General features: G+C 38.7%; 1 protein-coding gene across 3 annotated transcripts in view; it reads right to left on the bottom strand.

The window, feature by feature from the left end:
- Nucleotides 1-20,973, bottom strand: part of LOC146332798 (LIM domain only protein 7-like) — a 45,415-nt gene extending 24,442 nt beyond the window's left edge. For all 3 annotated transcript variants that reach the window (XM_084715501.1, XM_084715509.1, XM_084715518.1), the window contains exons 1-8: nt 20,893-20,973; nt 13,756-13,826; nt 12,738-12,807; nt 10,467-10,573; nt 10,074-10,104; nt 3,367-3,480; nt 3,123-3,282; nt 1,750-1,903 (exon numbers count right to left, since the gene is read on the bottom strand). In XM_084715501.1, the coding sequence (XP_084571627.1) occupies nt 1,750-1,903; nt 3,123-3,282; nt 3,367-3,480; nt 10,074-10,104; nt 10,467-10,573; nt 12,738-12,807; nt 13,756-13,826; nt 20,893-20,961 (776 nt within the window). In that variant the 5' untranslated portion in view covers nt 20,962-20,973. The remainder of the gene's footprint in view (nt 1-1,749; nt 1,904-3,122; nt 3,283-3,366; nt 3,481-10,073; nt 10,105-10,466; nt 10,574-12,737; nt 12,808-13,755; nt 13,827-20,892) is intronic.
- Nucleotides 20,974-22,139: the final 1,166 nt, after the last annotated feature.

Genomic DNA, 22,139 nt, shown 5'->3' with positions numbered 1-22,139 from the left:
AAGACACCGGCTCAGCAGGCCAGTCGGTCCTCAACGATTCACACAGAATGAACAGTTTAAAGTTTTAAAGGTTTATAGTTCAGATTTTTGAAGTGGGGGTTGTTTGAGGTACACATCTGTAGTCAACATGCAGTACATGGTGATCAGCTGTACTGCTGAGGACAGAGTCTGCAGCAAAACATCAGACAGCCTTTTTTGAAGAGGACCTGCTATAAGACATATAGCTCTTTCCAGATCCACAAGACTCCATAGTTTTTTGTGTTATTGTTTGGTGTTTTAAAGGCTTAGTTTGGATTCACCAGTAAATAACACAAAAAAACTAGCCGATTAAAGCAGTGGAAGACGCGGAACACCTGTTTTCTGCAAGGTAAAATTAACAGTTTTGCCAATGAAGTCTGGCTGGTTTGGAGAGAGCGATATTTGGCTTATATAGCGACATTTTCTAATCAGAAAAGACTGTCTGATGGCAAGGTCAAGAGGTGAAAATATTCTAAATACAGCCACTTGGGGTGTGCTATTCTAATCCAAGAGCACTTTTTACAAATCAGATTTAGTGAACATCTCCTTATGGTCCTCTAGCTCCATGTTCTGTGTCTACACTGAAAAACAAAACAATCTGGTGTTTTCACAGCCCTCACTCTGTAAAAGGGGGAACAAAAAGTGTCTAAGACCGAAACACATAACTGTACTCTGGCTAAACAGCAACAGGTCGCTGAGAGTTTTGTGCCTGTGAGAGGAGGAGCAAAAGAGGCATTAAATCTTCCAAAAGAGCACTGAAGGAGGACTTGTTTGGCTGTTGAGTTCAAATATAAACAATCTTTCTCCAGAACAGCGCACCACACCTTTAAAATAGTATTATTTTAGGTTGCCACGATACATTTTGCCAGCGATCAGGTTCACAGCGGTACCTTTAAGCTGATACACACCAATTTGAAAAACATTTGTAAGGTTGATTTTAGTTCAATAATAATTTCCTAGCCAAAACTCGCTACAAAAAGATACTCTAAAAAAAAGATGAAATGAACACGCACAAGCTGCTGTTTTCAGTACCAACAAGTGGTTAAAAAAGCACTTATCACACTCAGCCGCTCAATCGAGCCTGACAAAGTAGTTCTGATGTTCTGATCTACTTCTAGCAGAAAAGAAAAAATACGCGGCTCAAATACCATAAAAAGTTGAAAATAATTACCACTTAGTGTGTGTTTTGTGAGAGGGACTTGTACTTTGTGATGGCTGTTTTTATGAATGCATGCCAGTCCAAACCACTGATTGGGGTTTAGAGTGGGAGAAAAAAAAAGTACTCGTCTGCTATTTAAACTTCAAACTGTGTGAAAGAAGATCAGCCGTTAACTGATTTGAAGATGATGAAATTTGCTAGAAAATGAGTTTCAGCCAAGAACAATCCATGTCATTATTCTGATGACGGATATTATCGAGCCCAGTTCTCTTCTCATCACAGCAGATCTTGTTATATACAGAATTAGGAAGACAGACGTTTCTCTGAGACTTTCTGTTACCGCTATCAGTATTCAAATGACCAGAATCAAAAATAAAACGGTCTCCTCTACGGTATGTTTAAGTCGTTCATATGATTTAGACTTGCAAATACAAAAAAATTGAATAAAAAATCGACTGTTAAAGAAAAACAAAACAAAATCAACTGCAGACAGTCCTTCAGCAGCTATGGGTGAGTGAGTTAGCAGAGGAGAGTGAACTCTCTGTGTACAGTTGTCGACATATTTGCAGTACCTGGCGAGTGGGCTAGTGGAACCCCGTCCGTTCTCCTCCTGTCCTTGTTTTCTCCATAGGAGCGGTGGTGGGATATGACCTTTGTTTGGCTGGGCTGGGGGCTGCGTGGTCTCCATCTTGAACACCTGCTCAGCTTCTGCATCACTTCCACAACCTTGAGACCGCACAAACATGTGGAAAATGAGAAACAGCAAAGATAAAACAACGAGGAGAAACATAAGTGATACAGTCAACTAAAAAGAGAAGCGACTGAGCCAAGAACGTATTATGATCGAATAACAAAAGTCTCAATATCAGAACATAACAGAAGAACCTTTAGTGGAAGACTGAGCGTTCACACAGCCGAACCTCTAGCGAGCACTCTGCCAAGTACTTTACCCTCTCCCGTCACACTCGCACACACTTTATCACCACAGTGTGGAACTTGCCACAATCGATCACTGACGTCCACCGAGGCCGAGCACAGCAGAGCGCAGACAAATGACACACTGAGGATCAGCAGGTCAGGAATGTTGTTGATCCGACAAAATTAGGCCGATCAAGCACAAGAAGATGGTTGCATATGGAATCGCCAACTTATGAGTTTTTGATAAATGCATCTTTGTGTTTTTTGGCATGAGTGACAGTGGCAGGTAGGTGTTCCACTGTAGTGAAATTTGCAGTAGCAGGCTCAGTGACCTGATGCAATTTATACCATTAGAGAAGATAAAATGATCACTTAGAGGGTCCAGGGATAAAATTCTCCATCTGGAATAAGGTTTTGACATATTTAAGTAAACTTAAAACCATGCCTAATACCCTTCATAAGTATACATAGTCTAACCAGTAGAACTACTTAGATACAAGAAAGAAAAAAAAGATCCATGTCTGTTTTACATTAATTATGTCACTATTTCCATATTTATCACCATTAGATTTTTGTCAATTTGTATTTACAACAGGGCCCAGACAAAGAAGAGTTTGTCTGCCGTTTCCCTCCACTTCATATGCTAAAAATGTTTTGCAGTATGTTTATTATGTGAGGGATGTGAGGGAACATTCAGTGAGCAGGTTGTTATTGTAAAATAAATCCAAACAAAGAAAAAAAAAAAAAAAAAAAAAAGTTGGAATAGAACTTTGTATGGAATCAATATGAGCAGGGTGAGTTTGCACAAAGAAAAGAGACAACAGCAGAAACTCACACCGCATCAAAATCAAAACAAAAACAAAAGGTTGTCACTGTTGGCCGCTGTGTTTGATTATCAACTGATTTCAGCAAACTGCAGCACATAACCTTCATAGTCACAATCTTTTACAACCAAACAAACACGGATTCACACTTCATATGGCGTCGCAGGCACAAATTATTGACAAGAAGTAGATTGTAAACAAACCTTCACTGTTTAGGTGGAGGGCTCTGGAGTCCAGGGACTCGATGCTGTCCACAGAAGTCTGCATCTTGTAGTACGGTCTCATGCGCAGATATTCCTCCTTCTCTGGGTACCAGCTGTACCCACTGTCTTTCACTGATACATTACCGCCCTCATCTAGAGCCTGGAGTCAGAAGACAGGGTTAATATAGGTAAAAAAAACAAAAAAAAAACATAAGGACTACAACTGTGTTTAAGAGCATCTTACCTTGGACAAAGCCAAACCTAAAAGCCCTTCAAAGGCCTTGAAGTTAAGCTGAGGGCCGCTATAGAAGGCATCTAGATGGGCTTTGCGACCCAACCAGTAGATTGTGATCAGAACCTGAGAAAGTGGGAAAGGAAGAGTGGAACACATGTTGTACTCAAATCCGACTACAGAAACAACTTCCTTCTCCTTCCCTACTGAAGAGGAAAATATAGGGTTTCCTATGGATTGTATTTATTTTAGCAGCCCGTCTGCTTTTCCTCGCTTAGTTACACCCTATCTAGGGGCGGCTGAGGCACAACATGAATGCCCATCCTGATTTAACTCATCTTTTCCAACTCGAAAGCAGAAACAGATTAGGATGGACGAGGCCAACATGAAACAAAGTCAGTTTTAACTAAGGTAGTAAAAGGACATGACATAACATATCAATGAAAAGTTACAATGAATTACCCAACTAAAAATATGCAGGAGAACACAAGGGTAACCCAACTGGCAGCCCGTCCCTGCAACTGACTTGACTGACGTTTGGAGAGTCAAAGTCAAAAGCCCAAGTAAAATGCAGCAGAGTGTGACCCTGTCAAACCTGGAATGAGAGCGGAAAGGCTGCGAAATGACAGAGGTGCACGTCAATCTCTGACTCTGGCAATGTCACGTTTTCAGCCAACAAATAAAAGGAAGATATGCTGTGAAAGCCCTAAGAGAAAATGTTGAGCGGTACTGCATTCAGAAAGCATTTAGAAACACAAATGATAAGAAAACACAGATATTGTAACTACTGGATGTCTGTTAGAAATATCAAGAGCAGTAGAGCTGGTATCAACCACCATATATTACATTTCAATATAATAAGTGATATGGAGTTCAGGTGTTTTGTCTCTCCTCTGCTGTCTCTCATTACTTGAAATTGCTGTATTCTTCAAATAGATTGAAAGAAATGTTAAAATCAGCCCTCACCCCATCATAATTTATACTGTGAATAACCACTTAGTTGTAAAATGGGTAAGAATTATTCCTCGTCATGACAACAGTAAGATCTTGCTTCATAACTTTTGATTTTTAGCACAAAACTTTTCACCAAAAAAAAAACAAAAAAAAAAAACTGAATGCTTTTATTTCATATTGTTGTTAAATGAAATGACCATGGTATAACTGGGATGATGAACTTGCAGGTGTGCATTAAAGAACCACCTCCACGTCTTTCCTTAAAACTGCTTAGTGCACACCTACTCGTTGCTTATCCCTTACTTATTATTTGGTGCTGTGCAAATTGAATGAATTGAATTAAAGGATAATGTGCATACAGCAGATTGTTGCATTAACATGTCCATGAGTCTGCAGCTAAGTGAGCAGCTATGTAAGGCTGTGCATACAGACAGCGCTGCTTTAAAAGGACCAGTTTGCAGAATGTGAACCCTCTTGCCTCACAAAAAATGTCAAAGGCGGCTGTATCTAGAGCCAGTGTTCGCTTTGTCATTCAGGGCTACTGTAGAAACATGGCAGTACTAGACCTCATGCACTCTTCTGTAGATTTAAACAGCTCATTCTAAGGTAACATGATTCTTATTAAGGTAAGGTTTAGACACTAATGAAAACATACTTACATTTCTGCAATATTCTCCCAATAACTCCCTGTAAATCTTCTCTCACACTGGACATTGAAGTTCAATGCTTGTCAGAATGCAGACAATGCTAACATGTTAAGCAGGTATATTGTTCACCATCTTAGTTTTGTGTGTAAAGATGCAAACATTTATTAACTGGTGCTAAACACAAAGTACGGCTGATGATGCTACATGCATTACAAGTATTTTATCATTTGATAATGGAAAAATTAGACTTCTGACCCGATGATGGTATCATATCAAGTTGACATCAGGTTGACATCAATGTGTGCATAAATTTAAATATTTTCAAATTTCGTTCAAAAACACAATACTACCTCAAATCAACCGCATGGTGGTTTTAGAGGAAAAAGTCAGATGTTTGCTAAATTCACTGGGATTAATTCTCTGGACACCACGAAAGTTTACGGCTAATTTTGTGTCATTCCACTGAACAAGGAGTTTTTAACTGGTTAGGGAAAAGGTCTGAATTTAATACTGATGCCTCTATATCACCTAAATGACTAAACAAGAGCATCAGCAAGAAGACTCTTTCTATGTAGTTATTCTGAATGCCTTCTGCCAGCTCTGATTCTTGTGGAAATCAAATGAAAAGTGTGCAAACCAAAAGAGCCTATGGTTAAATTTTTCCAAGCAGAGTTATGTTTGCCAGTTAAAAAGAAGTATGAGGAGAATTTTCTTTAGATAGTTTTGTTTTTGATGTTATACGTTGCATTTATGGCAGTGGAAACACTTCCATTTTTGTCAGGGGCCTCCAATATCAACACAATAAGTTCCTTGTAGTAGCTTTAAGTAGACATTCACAATTCTTTACTAGCATTGCAGGAAAAAAAAAAATACATAAAAGTAGTCTGCCAAAAATCAAAAGTAGAGAATTTGTTTTTCCTGTCTACACTGCCGCTTATGATACTCTTCCCCCACAGCATCAGCCACAAAAAAAATACTGGTGAGATGAGCCATCTGGGCTACACAAGACAATTTAAAACACTGGTACTGAACACTGCTGACAGTCAGTCAGACTCACCTGACAGCCATTAGTACAGACAGTGAGTAAAGGCCTGTGAAATATTGGTCTCTTCCTGTTTTTTTTTTTTATTATTATTTCAGCAAGCAAAGCATTGGACACGATTTATTTCTCATTTGCCTTGAGGCGAGGGATATTTTCTTGACGGACTGCCGTTCTCCCTGGCAGAACAGCAGCCTGTGCTGCGCAGGGATATCTACAACGCCGAGTGTCAAAATCTCTCCATCTGATTCCTAACAAAGTCATCACTGAGCGGTCAGGAGACTGAAGAGAAAATCCATGTGGGGCCTTGAGAGATGATTGAACTGACTTAATGTTTTATAGCACGAGGCTAGTTAGATGAAAAAGATGAGAACTTTGAGTAGTAATAAATGCGTCTGTATAGATTCCCCATTATGCTATAGAAAACATTAATTTAATACAGACACTATCAGAGTTCTGGCCTTCAGTGTCATTGTAGAGTAGATATATAACCTAATTCAGGGTTATCTTTTATTTTTCAGTACAAATGATGTACAGAGACCATGCAGCTTTTATTTTTAAATGACCAATTGTGTTGGCTATGTAAGTCTGTTCAAGCCAAAATTGGATTTATTTTTTTCCCTGATTTGTACAACATAAGCTAATGTTCATTTATCAGCACAGGGACAGGATTTGTTCATTATTCTCTAATAGCTAACCACCTACCTCATGCCAAGAAAATCATTAAAGGACATGCAACAGGTCATCACAGGTTAATCCTATTTAACGGCATTATTTGCCACGTATGATTTTACTGAACAATGGCCCTAATTCCCATAACTGCTGTGCAAAATAAATTGAAGTTGGATTTTAAATATTCCTATAAAGACCCCACTAAAATCAACACTGTTCATTATCACATAACACATTGCTACAGCAACAGCAATGTTAGTGAATTAGGCTGCTTTGTCATGGTGAAAAAGATGTAATTACTGTACATGACCTCTACACGCCATTTGTCTTGGTGATACAAATGGATCTACGTATACTAATGTAGGTATCACAAAGATCTAAGTAACTACACCATAAAAAAAGAAAAGTGCAAGACCTGGCCATCTAATGAATTCACACTCCACACCAGTCAGAAGCAGCATATTACCAGAACAACTGCTAAAACTGCTGCTGTTGGTTTGTTCACACTACCGGCTACAAAGCATCAGGCTGCAAGTCATTTTTTAATGGAAGCCAGACACATGAAGCAAGAATCGGACACTTGTCGCTGTTTGTCAGGCGAAGGAACTACAAATCAAAGTTAAGCCTCAACTTTTTTCAACATACAAATGATGCCTCAATATTTTTTCGCTCTGACACACACTGACATCAATGAACACTTAAGCAACACTTCACTGGCAACTCAGCAACAGAGTAGCTGGCCACGTTTGGCCATTTTGTTGCCATGTCTCCGGTAGTGTGAACATATGGTGACTGTAGCTGCCATTAGCGATTTAGCTCAATTAGCTGAGCAGAACCTGAGCCAGGCGAGCGGGCAACAGAACTGGGCTCAATTTGCCAACAGGCAATACAGCACAGAGGTGACTTACATCACACACGACCAGGACTTTGATTTTGGGGACGACAAAGACGCGGCAGGTTCAGGAGAGGCATCATGTGGGAGAGGAACAAGGGGGAAGTCGGGGACGTGAGTCAGCCAGAGGCCCAAACCAGGGTTATGGAGGGGTCAGCCCCGTGGTGCCAGGAGCCAAACCAGGCGAGAAAACCACCTATCACCTTCTGAGGTACAGAGTGGTATTACTGGAAAGGATGGGCCTGGATTAGCTGCTTAGCATGCTAACTTCAGCAGATATCTCTGCAACACAACACGCATCTTTGACACAATGTCAAAACTGTTATTGCTTCACATTCTGCTGATAATTTCGTTTTAAACTAAAAATCTTTGCACATACACTACATGTGGGCCTATGGGAATAAAAAACAAGAAAATGACGGCACAGGCTAAAAACACCATTAACCATAAGATCAGATGCTGACTTAGTTCTGGCATTAGCAGTCACTTTGATAGAATGCAATATGCAATAATTCAACCACTTCTCATGAACTCTGCACGGCCTTGCAATTCTGTCCAAACTCAAACAAGTTTTCCGCCCACACAAACATCGCACATGCACATGTTAATGAACAGACTCAGAGAAGGTTTGTCATTGTTGTTAACATTTATTGCTCTGTGCTGTGTGTGTTATTTTATTATTTTGAGTTCAAAAAGAATTTTGCTGCTTTGTGGAATATACCAGGGGCACATCTTCATCCACAAATGGAGCATATTTTGTAAGAATTTTTGTAATCCTGGGCCTCCTCAGAACACTCAGAACAGAGTGTGGTTTTATTCTCCCTTTGATTTAATTAATTACACAAAAAAATGTGATGTATTGCATTTTTTTTTAGCAAAGCTGCGATTAAATCAGGCATTTTAGGCCACAACAATCCCCAAAACAGCCTGCAACATCCTAGAGGGTACTGAGAGAGTAATTCTCTGTTAACTTGAATGTAATCCTGTTTTTTTTTTTAGGGTTCAGCTGTACATGTCAACAACATTATTCCACGTTACATCAATACTGCATGTAAAAACAGTGAGATATTTGTGTATGTGCTCGGAGCCCTGCATGAAAACTGTGGATTCAATGGAAGCAAATTGACCCTAATTGGTTAATAGAAACAAAAACGCTACACCCAGTTCAAAGAAAGAGTGCTCTGACAAACAGCCTCATTACTGGCTGCAACTTGTCAGCTATTGTGTGATTCAAATGAGGTTTCCTAGATAACCAAACAAGCTCATAAGCTTTGCAACATGTAAAATACCAGCAGTGCACACAAGCGTGTACAGTACTCACATGTACCACACACACAGAACACACACACAGACTTACTGCAGAGATGAGTTCAAAGATACAGTTAGAGGCATAGCGATAAAACATTTTGCTACAGATCTGGGGTTTGGTGCCAGATTACTGGGATGAGCCCCAGACTCTATCAGCAGAACAACCCTGTTAACCTTCATCTCTTCACTTTGCTGGCATCAGCTTGAGAAGCTGGAACCTGTGGCTACTCCAACTGGTAACTGGGCTGATGAATGGGATGCTGACTACTGATCATCATCATGTAGGGATATTCAGCAGTAGTGCTAGGGGTCATTTAGGGGCTGTATGAGATACTTATGGATAATCGGTGTATTACCTACAGTGGATGCCGGTCAACATTACCCTAATTAGGAGAAGCAGTAAGGAGTACCAGCACACAAACTAAGCAATGAACTGTTGTGGTCGGAGTCTGCAACAAAAGGTCTGACAAAAAATGAACATTAGTTTAAGTGTATATTTAGAATATTTTCACCACTTTACTTTGCCATCAGACAGCCTTTTCCAACAGGAAACTGTCATTTTACATGTCAAACATCACTCTCTACAAACCAACCACAGTTCAGAAGTGAAATCAGTAATCTTACTTTGCAGAACACAAGAGTTGCTGGTCTACCTCTGCCTTGATCTGTTAGTTTTTGTTATTTATGTGACTTGGAGAATCCCAAACTAACCTGTTAAAACACAAAAGTCACACAATAACACAAACTAACAGATCGTGAAAGAGATTGCCCCGAAATTCCCATGTTCTGCAAGGTACCCTGTTTTTAAAGTGTTTAAAATCCCTTTAGAAGGTGATCCTGTCCACAGCCGCACTTTGCTTAGCTTCTGTCCTGGTGCCCTTCTCTACCTCACAAACCTCACATCAATTAATCCAAAATATCCTTCTAAGTTTCCAAACACCATTTTGAAAAAGTTTTTGTTACAACACTGATTCAAATTTCATAACTTCCTAGCCAAAACTTTCACAACAAAAAGTACTTTGAAGGAACTTGACGACAATGAGAGCATGGACATTCTGCTGCATCACCATCCCATTTAAGATTTTAAAACCAGAGATGGAAAAGGGAGAATGAGGAAAACATAATTTATAAATGATATAAAACAGCTTAGGAGGACAAAGGTCAACTTTGGAGAATAAATTGAGAATTCATTCTTTGTTACACTTACATTTTTGAGTCTTCTGGTGCTTTCATCCCGCCTAAAATAAAAGGAAAGACTATCATCATCATAACGCTTGCATTGGAAACAAGATGAGAGCTGCTGGGACTAAAAAAAATGTCACTGACATCTCATTTGCAATGCTCTACTAATCAGCTACTTATCAGAATTTATAGAGAACAGGCCATCAACTTGTATAAAGCAGCAGCTTGTCAGGTATTTATAAATGCAAAGCAGCTGTGAGGCTCAAACTATACACCTTTTTCAGCACACATACTGCTGTAAAAAGGACGTGTACTTCAATGGTGTGCTCCTGTGAGCAGGCGTGAGCAACTGTGGCTTCTGGACAGTTGTACACACACTTAACCTAACAGGACACTGCTTCATACACGGCAGCTGTACCTGAGTGTGACTCGAGTGGACAGGTCCTGCAGGTCTCCTGGGTGAAACAGCTGTGACACGTTCAGTCCCACTTTCCCACAGGCCTTCAGGAAGACACTCACATTATCCTGAAAAGTCAAATCACGGAGACAGATAAATGAGACAAACTATCAGAGCATGCAGAAAACTGGCAGAGAATCACAAGAAGAGCTCAACTTACTATCACCCGATTTATCTGATCTGATATTCAGCATTATTACAATTACCAGAATCTTTATTTTTAATCTGATTGCCTTTAAGATATTAATTCAGCTCAGCTCAGTTTACTTTAATTATTAGCAGCTCCCTGCACTTTTTGTTTTAAGATCATATTGAAAACTTCTATTTTAATTAAAAATATGCTTAAAAACATTTCAATGAAGTTTTGCGTAAGAGTTTGTGTTATTCTAAATTTTGACACCAAGATTTTCTGCAAATGTATATCAGTTATCAGTTTCCTTGATTACTTAAAATAGTTATTAGCCATTAGCTATTAGTCTCAAATGTTGATGTTTCAATTATTTGTAGTGTTTTGCATACAAAGGCAGGAAAGGTTAACTCAAAGCCAAAATTAATTTTAAATGTAATGTAATGCTTACAGTGAATTTTATGATGAACTTCAGTGTTATTTTTCATGATTTCATTAGCATTTATTCAATTAACTGTTCAACATGATGCTTATTTTTGCTGCATTTAATACAAAAAAAACATTATGAATCATCCGTTTGTCAAAATGCACAGAGTAAGTAAGTTTAAAATTCTGGTGAGCCATTTTCTAAGTCTGATCCAAACATTTTTCTCCGTTGTGTTTATGACTTCAGAACAGGTTAAAAAAAAGAGACAAGTTCCCTAAAAATTTAAGGCTAAACAGATTTTGCCAGGTGACTCTTTTTTCTCTTTTTTTCTTTTTTCTCCTTTTCTCAGTCAGGATCATCTTTTTAAGTGTTTGTTGTTGTAACTCGAAGAAATGACATACTTAAGCAGCAGATTTTATTTTCTGTAGGTGATAAACATTAATTGTGGGAGTCTGATTAAACTTGACTGTTGTATGTGAACCTTAAGCTCCGCTCTCTAGGTTCAGCCTGTAAAATTAAGCTCAGTTAAAGAAAGTTTAACATTCTGCTGTTACAAGCCATTAGCATCTAGCTAGGTAGCAGTATCTTAGCTCAGCAAATTAAAGGATCATTTAGCTTAACTACGTCAGTCTCTACTTTGTTAGTGTTTGTCAATTTTGAAAATGATAATTTTAAGTACAACATAAATGTAGGCTCTCTCACTTAGGATCAATCAGATAAAGCTTCGTCTTTCTCTACTGGCTAATATATAAACTGCAGTAGTGATGCAAGTCTGAACTGACAAACAGATTACATGCACTTTATCAATATTTTATATCCTGTTATGCAAGTTTATTATCATACATAACCTGAGCTCCTATTACCATGCAAAGTTATAACAATAAATTCACACTAATCCAATGGAGGCTAAGTATTTACTATGATGAATAAACCATGTCAACTAAGGGATCTAAAGTTGTGCCAACAGGATATCTGTTCTGCTTGAGGAGAGGAGAGTCAATACAAACACCGACTGTGTTTTATGCTTTTAAAAATCTCAGCAGTGATATAAAGAATATTTGATTTGTGGTTAATGGGTTAAACATGCAAGACCACCAACAGTGTGGTCCTTTAGGCTGTTGAAGTAAGTGCTGATTCTCTGCTCCATCTGCATCTCACACCCCACCATCACTGCAGCATCCACTGTTGGGCTCTGCCTATTTATTGGCCCCTGATGGGAGGCTGCAATTGATCTTTTCCTGCCCTTGCTTAGGGCAGTTTTGGCAATTATACTTGTGTGAAGCTATCAAAACACAGCCTGAAGCCAAAATAAAAATCTGCATTTGCATTTATGCCCAAAAAAAAAAAAAAAAAAAAAAAAAACTTTGCATATTCAGCAGTCGGGGTTGTCACACTGAAATGCAGCTTCAAGATCTTTCAAACAGTGACAACACCGTCTCTCTGTGCCTTTAACAGGAAACCACATGATGTGTCACAACTTCCTGGCTAGCAGGTGCCTTCTCATGCAGTTGTATTAAACCCAATAACCACACATTTAAATGCTTTATTTGTCTGCAATTGTCTACAGAGCTAAAATATTTACAAAGGTCTTCTACACTGCTCAACACTCAAGGGTAAAGAAACACTGCCTGCAACCACACAGCCAGGCAGCACACTGTAAGAACTGTTAAACACTCACCAGGCCAGCGATGGGAGTAGAGAGCCTGTTCACTCTCTTAATGATGCCAGGTTTTAACTGGTTGATCAAGCTATGGGAGAAAATATAAAAATCAGCAACAGTTTACAAATAGTCCATCTTTATAATGCATATATGTCAAAAACAATACACGATATATACTGTAACATAAGGGTCCCATTCTACAGATAAATCTAAATAACAGAGGATGGCTTAATAATCCTGACTTTGAAAGAAATCACTTTTTAAAAAAGGCATGCAACAAAAGCTGCATTTGTTTTTACAAACCAGTTTGATTGCATCTTAGACGAGGAAACAAGCTTTTTGATTTCTGGGCCGCTAGTCTAGATTTGTTTCCCCAAATGCCCCTCATTTATCTGCCTCATTGTTATTTTGTAGCTACAAGCTACAAAATATAATGTTATAAAAGTCAGCAGTTATTTAGAGTGTGCATTGGAAAAGAATGGCTGTTTCTTACACTCCACAGAGGCTGCTACACAAACAAAAAGTTGGTATAGAAAACAATTCATATCTGATGGCATCTAGTACATGTAATATAATGTTGGGATATAGCCTGTGCCAATTTTTAGTTACTTTAACTTATAAGATTATATAAGATTTTATTATTTTTCCAAAGGTGTCTCCAATCTATTAAATTAGCCTGACTAAACTTTCCAACCACAGGTTTGCATGGCACTGAAGTTCCAGTGTACATGATTTAGTGGGATCTATTAGCAGAATATAGCAGATATGGACTATAATGAAAATAATAAATAGTTGTTTTTTTGTTACATTTGTTTTCTGAGCCCAGAACAGACAAACCAAACACTGGCTTTTGCATTTTTCAAGAGTTTCCCAGCCACCACAGTTTCTCCTACATGCTTGGATTGGCAGGGTGAGGCGAGCCATTGTGCCATCTAGCAGTGAGTTGTATATTGCAAACATTCTACGCACTGCTCTTTTAAAGTGCGACTTTGTAAAATAAAATAAAACACATCCACGTTTGAACGTCATTACTTACTCGCAGAGCAGGACTCCATTCTCTAAGGCAGCACGGAAGTCATCGCAACCAAACGATTTACCGGTCACTTCCTGAGGAGGAAAAAAAAAAAGTTTTAAAAGTTATCCATTTACCAGTGCATTTATTTTTGACACGTGTCAAATTGTGGGTTCAAAGCTTCTCTTGGGGAGATTTATATTTTCCAGTTTTTCAATAGTGGTGCTTTCAAAAAACATACCTGCAGGTCAGACACGATATCTGACAGCCAGTTCACATCACATGCTTAAGCAGTGTGTGTATGTGGCTGTTACTCGCTGTGTGACGCATGCAGATCTCTGCATAAATACACACTGAAAATCACCTGTTGACAGTCAAATTGCCATGTCAGGTTCAGAGCAGTGCAGTGCACCTTTCTCGTTCTCAGTCCGTCCTTCTCTCTCTCATCAAGGTAGAAAATCACTGATTGCCAGTGTCTACAGCTCTTTTCTTCTCTTCAAAACTCTTTTGCAAACTCAATTTAGAAAGATCGGGCTTTCAGCAGCCATCCCGCAACAGAAACGCTGCCCATGCGGACACCACAGGTGTGCAAGCATCAGCAGTTCAACAAGGTAGGCGTCACAGTGAAGTGTACAGTGAACTAGCCGTTATCAGTTGTGATGAACACTTTCCCACACAGTAAAACTTAGTCTTCAATGGAACCTGACCACAACTACTGAACTGAAACTTATATGCATGCGTTGCTGAATATACTGTACATGTTGTTTTAACTAGTGTGGGCTGCAGTTACAGTAACAAGTAGGATGCTCAAGTACTGTGATGACACATTCGAGTGGATGGTCTGTAAATGCAAATAGCCAACTGAGAAACACCATTCACATTAACAGGACTTTATACTGAAGTGTGACGTATTGACCAATATTGGCTTTTAATATTAGCTAACATCTGTTAGTATATTGGCATATATGTCAACTAATAAGTAACAATAAATGTCAGTACAGAAATGCCAAAGATGTTTGTGGATATCTATAAACAATGACATCATTTCACACTTTGTCCACCGGGGAGCGCTGACAGGTCTATTACATCCACTGAGAAGTTTATGTTTTCAGCGCCTTAGAAAACTACTAGCCCAATTTTCATGAAATTTAGAAGGCTGTCATAAAGGCCAAGGAAAAGCCCATTAAATTTTGGAGCAGACCTTTGGGTGGATCCACAAATTAGTTTTCACTTTTATCACATTTCAAGATCCATTAGGACGTTTTGGTCTTAGCAGACGTCTGCGTGCCCCTCTCAAATTTAAAAAAAAATTATATCGTTATAAAAACTCCAGTAATGGTCCTGAAATATTTTGCACAGGCTCCACTGTGTCTCTAATAGCATCACAAACTGCTTCAGTGTTAACACAATTAGCGTCACATCTACCAGCATCACTGAACTGGAAAAAAACAAACAAAACAATGAAACTCAGATCTAAACCAGCACAGTTCAGAAACTGCGGTGTGGCTGACACAGAGTTAAAAGTATTTTAATTAAACGGTTTGGTTCAACTGTTGAAGACTGAACTGGTCCTTTATGCACTCCTGGTAAAAGACCCAAAGCTGTTTCAGTGGCAGTTTGCGAAACAAAAGAAACTATGGCAAAATATATGAAAACAAGGTCCTGGTTGAAGTTCATTAGAATAACTCTTCCATCCACAATGCAGTTGTTTCTCTTTTTTGTGGTTCTCATAAGTAAAACAAAGTTAAGTAAATTAAGTGTACTGGGTACTATTAACATTTAGCCTAAGCAGCTGGAAAGTCCTTCAACTACTGCACAAAAACAAGGCAGATTATCTTTCAGTAGGCAACAAAAAATCACAGAGGAGCTACAGAGTAAAAAAAAGGGCTATAAAAAATATATGTGGACAAGCTTTCCTCAAAAAAAATATATCAGAATAAGTTTTTGGTCAAATCAAAGAACACAACATAACCTAAATGATTTACATGGCAGAAGCGAGCACAAGGCAAAGGGGGTTTGTAATGAGGACATAAAAATGGGGCTATTAAGGTTCGGCTCCATAACTAACAGAGGGCCCCAAAAGGCTATTCTTCTCACTAATTAGTCCCCCCAGGAATCCACCATCACAATTCGTTTTTGGTAGAACTGGGCACCGGGCACGGAGAGGATGCTTCTCAGTGGAATCAGACAAACAATGCAGTGCCAGGCTGACACAATAAAACACACTCATGTGGTCAAGATACTGTCTGTTCTCCAGCAGCACCAAAACTTTAATTGGTCATTTCGATAAACAACTGTCCCCATGAAACCACTGATTCAGTGGATTTCAACCATATGCTCTTAAGTGTGTCTCGCACATTCAAGACGGCTTCAAAGAGAGCTTCCCAAATCCAAAAAGGATCAAACAAGGCAATTATCTCAAATACAGGCACCATTACTGAAACAATGTGATCCAGTTCTAACATGTAGCCAATACAATAATGTATAAATTAGAGCTACGATGATTAGCCAATTAACTGTATTCTGACAATCAAATAATTGTCATCTTTTAAGCAGAAATCACAAAATTTGCTGCTTCTGGTTTCTAAAATGTGAAGACATGTAGCTTTTCTGTGTCAAACGTGAAAAAAACTGAATCTCTCTGGATTTTAGCGCGTTTATCAGATAAAACACAATTTCTGAAGACCTCACTTTGGGCTTCAATAAAGTATAGAAAGCTATTTGATGATATTTTATTGGCAAAATTGCTACTGGAAAAAGGAATTGGCAGATTAACATAGCTAATGGAAATTGTTAGCTGCAGTTAGATTAAAAGGAAAAACTACTCTACATTTCCTCTTGTTAGAGAATAACTACAGTATTTTTCAGCCTGAACCCTGTTTTCCCGTGTTTTTGTGCAAGTGACTGATGTGGCCGGCAATTTCTTTTTATACTGGTCCAGTTCTAAGTGCGACCGCTGCGTCCAGGAAAACGAGCTACAACGTAATCCTTATGAGCAATTGCACCAGTCAAAGTACGTCCATTAACACGCTTGTTTTGAACACTTGTCTTGATTGCCATTCGTGTCTGACAACATTACAGAAAGGATCTGCACTAAAGGTTGGACACCAATCACATCTGAACTGATAAGGTACAGATAAGGGACCCGGAATTCGGTACCAGTACCCAGCGGCACCTTTTTTCCATCTCTGTAATAATAAAAATGGAATTTCAGTTGTAAAATAAGTCCAAATTTCTCAATTTGAACATTAGTATTTATTTTGAATATTTTATTTAGAGCATTTGAAACACAGTCCCTGCTTCTCCTCTCCCAAACCTGATCAGCGCATGTAATCTCCCTCCTGTTACGTCAATGTCATCATTGTTACTTAGTGTTTGCAGACCTTTATACTTCCTCATTAGTAGTAGGCCATTCACGGATATTGGTCTCATACTAACACTCTGCAGCAGTGGCTGAGGGTTAGCTAACACTAGTAAAGAAGCTAAGCTAACATTAGCCAAGCTGGTCAAAACAACCCACTTATTTGAAACAACAATTTGTTCAACAAGATAATTAATCACCTGGAGTGGTTAATGAAGTTGTGGCTGTTGTGGGGAGTTCGTTTTCAGGCTATTACAAGCGGTGCACTCTTCAGCTTTTTGATATATTTTGTGTTCGTTAGATGTGTTGCCTCGCCAGCTTTAGATATTCCATTACAAATGTGTAACAAATATTGCTACGTCAAGTTTTGACAAATCTAACTTGCGACCACTTTCGGCTCGCTATTGCTCCGATTCACTATAACTTAACTTTCTCTATTACTGTCTCACCCAGACGTGCTTACAGCCAAAATTTATGTCCGCCCTCCCCCTCGCTGTATATCAACCAGACCAGAGCTGGTGATTGTTGGAGCAGTGGAAATATGAACAATGGTGTTTTTGGAGAGTTATATTTTGTTTCGGTCCACCCTGAATGAAGTGTTTTATGATGACAAAATTACCGTTTCTGTAAATGGAGTTTGGTGGCTTTGCGGAGACAGATAAATAATCAGTTTCTGATTTGACAAACGGGATCTTACTCTTCAACGAAAAAGTCTGTTATGCGAAGTTTCTGAAAGTGCTATGTAAAAGACCTCTGCAGAGACAATCTGAGACAGTTAATGACAAAACAAGCACTTTTATACAGCTGACAATACACAATCACCTACAAGGATTACACTGCAGCCTATTTTAAGCCTGCTAGCTGCAGCCGTCTCCCTCAATATTGGACCAACCAAAAGTTGCTGTCGCCATTAGTCATTTGCCCACAAAAAAATGAGGAAAAAATTGGCCCAAGCTGAAAAGTACAGAAGTTACCCTTTAAGGACATGATGGACATCGTTCCAAAACAGAAGAACACCTGCTTAAAAACTGTGCTGCTCCCGTTCCTCCCAAAAAATAAATGGCCTGTTTACATAATGTAGAAGAGGCCAATCCATTCTTATTTCTTCTCCAATCCAGTAGGCATTGAGCAAACATTTACATGTAATTGCTGCGGGTTCTGCTGCTAATGATAAACAGCAACAATTTCTGGACACTTGAATATATGGAAGCTTATTATCCAGCAATCTGTAACACTGAATATTAGTGCCAACACATTCCCGATGTTGTTTGGCAAAAGGAAGCATTTATGACACCATTTACTATTTCCTTAAAAGCAGTGAGCCTTGCTGTCTAACACACACACACACACACAGAGACCTCCTCGCTGTTCATCCATCCTTTCATACGTCAGTGCAGGAAAATAGACGAGTAAAATTGGCACGGGCTCACCGCCAACAGAGCTCTGGACAGAATTCTCATAATGATCCACTCAGACACAATTGGCATTAATGGTCCCATTTAGAGTTGGTCAACACTCAGTGCCCACACTCTACAAGTTGTATTCACTGGTTATGATTTAAGGATTACAACTTCTACAATGTTTGGACGGGAGCAGACTATAACAACCTAGAAAATGCACTGCTATAAAAACCACATCCTCCACAATGTGTGCCTGGCAGAACCTGCCTGCACCATGTGCCTATCGCTGTAACCACAACAAGTGTGCAAAGAGCTTGAACTGCCGAATCAAAACAAGTCAAATGTAAACCATCTCAATGGACAGAAAGACAACAAGTGTGAAGCATGCTGTTGCATGTTTTCAGTGCCTCTCTTATGTCTCATGTTTTTAGATCATAACTTTTTTGACAATCTTTTAAAACTTTGAATTAATAATATTTTTTCAGTGATTCACATACATAAATACATTTTCAATGACATGTGAACAAAAACAAGTTGACCTATTAGAGGCATAACGTTACATCAGTCTGAATCGATATAGAGATTCAGCACTCAACGATCCAATATTATCAATGCTAAGTGAAATATTGGATCTATATCGTCATTGTTAAAATGTGCCTTTATTTTGAAAGTCCCCTGGCATGTCTGTGTCACACATGTCTGGAGATTTCAGTAAAATTGTCTGACAGTATCGTCTGATATCAATTGCAGGCCCCTGAATTGAATTGAATCAAAAATGGTGTCTTGGGAGACTTAATTATTTCATGATGAAACTGTCTCTGTTCTTGTATTTTGGGTTTCTAGCAGCTTTACACTTTGTGGAGTAAGGACAGTTTAAAAGCTGCATTAACTAACTACACTGACTTGGACCCTAAACTAATTATCTGCCTTCCTTCCATGTGCTTTTCCCTCTGAAGCTCCATGAGTCCTGCAGTCAAATCATTTTATCTGCAAAACACAGAAGAGTCTCACACAGGTCTCTCTGTGTCAGGACGCTAACTTACCTCAGTCTTATCAAGGTGCGTTTTGCATTTGAACTCTGAGATAAGTCTATAAAGGTGACTCTCTTTAGGTTTATGAGTGCCATTTGTGTTATGAGCAACTGTTTAAGGGACCACAAAATCAAAAATACATATTTTCTCTTCCTTAAGTAGATACACACTCCCTTCTCTGCAGTGGCTACATTTACATGCACTAATTTTCCTCTATTTTTCAGAATATGGCAATGTTCTGAATTTGTAAAAAGCATTTTCTGTTTGGATACTTTGAAGTTGGCCTCAATAGACCTTAAGACATGTGGGATATGCCAGTGTTATTCAGGTTTTAAAAGCAGCCTTTGCACATGCATGCAATGCATTCAGAATATGCATCATAATTTGTTTTGTTTTTTTTACCACAGTTTGTTACTCACAGCCTCTTGTCTATTTACTGTTAGCTCTATGCATTGTAAACAAACCACTAGCAAACAGTTTGCTGGATGTATGCACAAAAGTCCACATTTCTAGTCAGAAGGAGAAACACACCCACTTTTATATACTATGAAAGACCTGGATATCAAAAGATGTTCAGATATGCAAAGTACCACGAGACCAGCCTTTTCAAGAAGGTGGTTTAATAATTTAGAGAGGTTGTTAAACAAGTCTACCACAAGTGGAAAACTTTGAATAAATACTATTTTGATGCAAAGAATCTTGTATGTACAGCTGCATGTAAGATAGAATATTAGAGGAATATTCGTTTTTATTAGCCATATAAACACTTTAGAAGGAATGTTGTCTTTTTCAGAATAAGCGCAAAAATCTGAATATTCTGTGCATGTAAATGTAGTCACTGATTCGGCCGGTGGGTGTAGTTTGGCAGACAGAAAATAGTTCCTACATGAAACAGCAGGCTCTGTGGATTATCTTGAGTAACTGCATCATAATTTCTGGAAAGAGACACTGCTGCTGAATTTTTCAAATGTATTTTTTTGATGCTTTAAGCACCACAAACCATGCCATCTGGTTTCATCACATTCACCAAAGTGCAACATCATCTCCACTGCCAATATCTCCAAAACTCAGCAACTCATACCAAAATAATCTCAATGGATAAACAGCAATACATGTAAAGGGGGAAAAAATATGTATTTTGATTATTGGGTGAATTGTCCCTTTAATTCGAGAAACTCAATGATACAAACTACGGACAGGTGACCTTTCATGGCTGAAATGTCTGCCGCTGCTGACTCATTTAAAACACTTCCTGTCTCCACATGTGGTTAAATGACTGACTGGCTAAATCTCCACAGCTGCTCGCACAGGAAAACGTCTCTGCAGAAAATAAAGTTAGAAAAAAAGATGAAAGTGAAGCGTGATGTACCTCAATCCAGCGCTGAGCCTCGATGAAGGCGTCTGCACAGCTGACACTGGTCTGCTGGCGCCACTCCATCTCTGATCTTCTCAAGAGGCAAAAGACTCAAATCTAATGAAAGAGGAAACGTTTAGTTCAACTCATTTTTTTTATGGAGCACTGATGCCGCCACCTCTCCATGAACCAACATCCACATCATGTCAAACACGAGGAAAACTAATGCAATCTGCTTTTTTTTAAAAAAAAGGAGCTTTAAACAAGCGCCTGAGGCAGCTTGTGCTCAGTCACCTTGTGATGAATGTGTGGAGCTGCTCACCGGTGAAAGTTCCCCGCTAATTGACATGCAGTTTATCACCGACGCTCCTGCAGCACTTCGCCAAACACTTTGCATCACCGACAAGTTACGCTTATTGGGTGGAGAGGAGAGGGAAGGTCTCCGCCCACCTACAAACTACAACCAAAGTTTGTGAGGTGAGGTGAAACAGCGAGGACGTGCAGAGTCTCATCGACCCTCTGCTGGCCTGCTGGTGTATGACACTGAGAGACACACAGGGCCACAGGGCTACAGGGCAAGGCTGCCTTCTCTAAACTTAGGAGTTTTAAGCTGAACTTTAAACTGAACTTTTAAGATAAACTGAAACAAGTCTTGCTGACCTATTTTCCTGTTGAGATAATTTACTCACACTAAGATAAACCTAAATGTTTCAAGTTTAGAAAGCCAAAAAAACTCTCTTTCAAAATGTGTTCAAAGTGAGCTGTGAACCCAATTAGTCATTATTTGGATGGCTGAAATTAAATAGTTGAAATATTACAAAATAAAAAATAAATACTTCTAAAACATTTTTTGTTTGTTTGTTTGTTGGTTTCTAGAACTCAGAAATCCTTTTTTTTTTTCAAAGAAGAAAAATCAATCATCTCGACCAAAAAATATACGTTTCGAAACTTTTAGTTTTTTCCCCCAGAACTTAAGAATTAATAAAAATAATCTTTATTTGGTGCACTTTTCAAAACACAGTCACGAAGTGCTTTACAGGACAAGATAAAATTGTAAACAGAACAGATAAAAAGATAATCATATAAAACATTGGACCCAGTAAAACAGAATGTACTAAAAAAAAAAAAAAAAGACTAAATATAAGTAATAAGAGAAGTTTAATTATGCACCTTTCAAACACATTTAAAAGCATTTAATATTGAGTCTCATAAGGCAAAGCAAGGCAAAGAATATACATTAGAACAAATAAAACACAGCCAAA

This window comes from Lutjanus erythropterus, chromosome 1, assembly GCF_056507025.1.
Source record: "Lutjanus erythropterus isolate fLutEry1 chromosome 1, fLutEry1.hap2, whole genome shotgun sequence".
In the NCBI taxonomy this organism is placed as follows: Eukaryota; Metazoa; Chordata; class Actinopteri; order Lutjaniformes; family Lutjanidae; genus Lutjanus; species Lutjanus erythropterus.
Note: the sequence above shows the minus strand (reverse complement) of the source record. Positions and strands in the feature narration are given on the sequence as shown.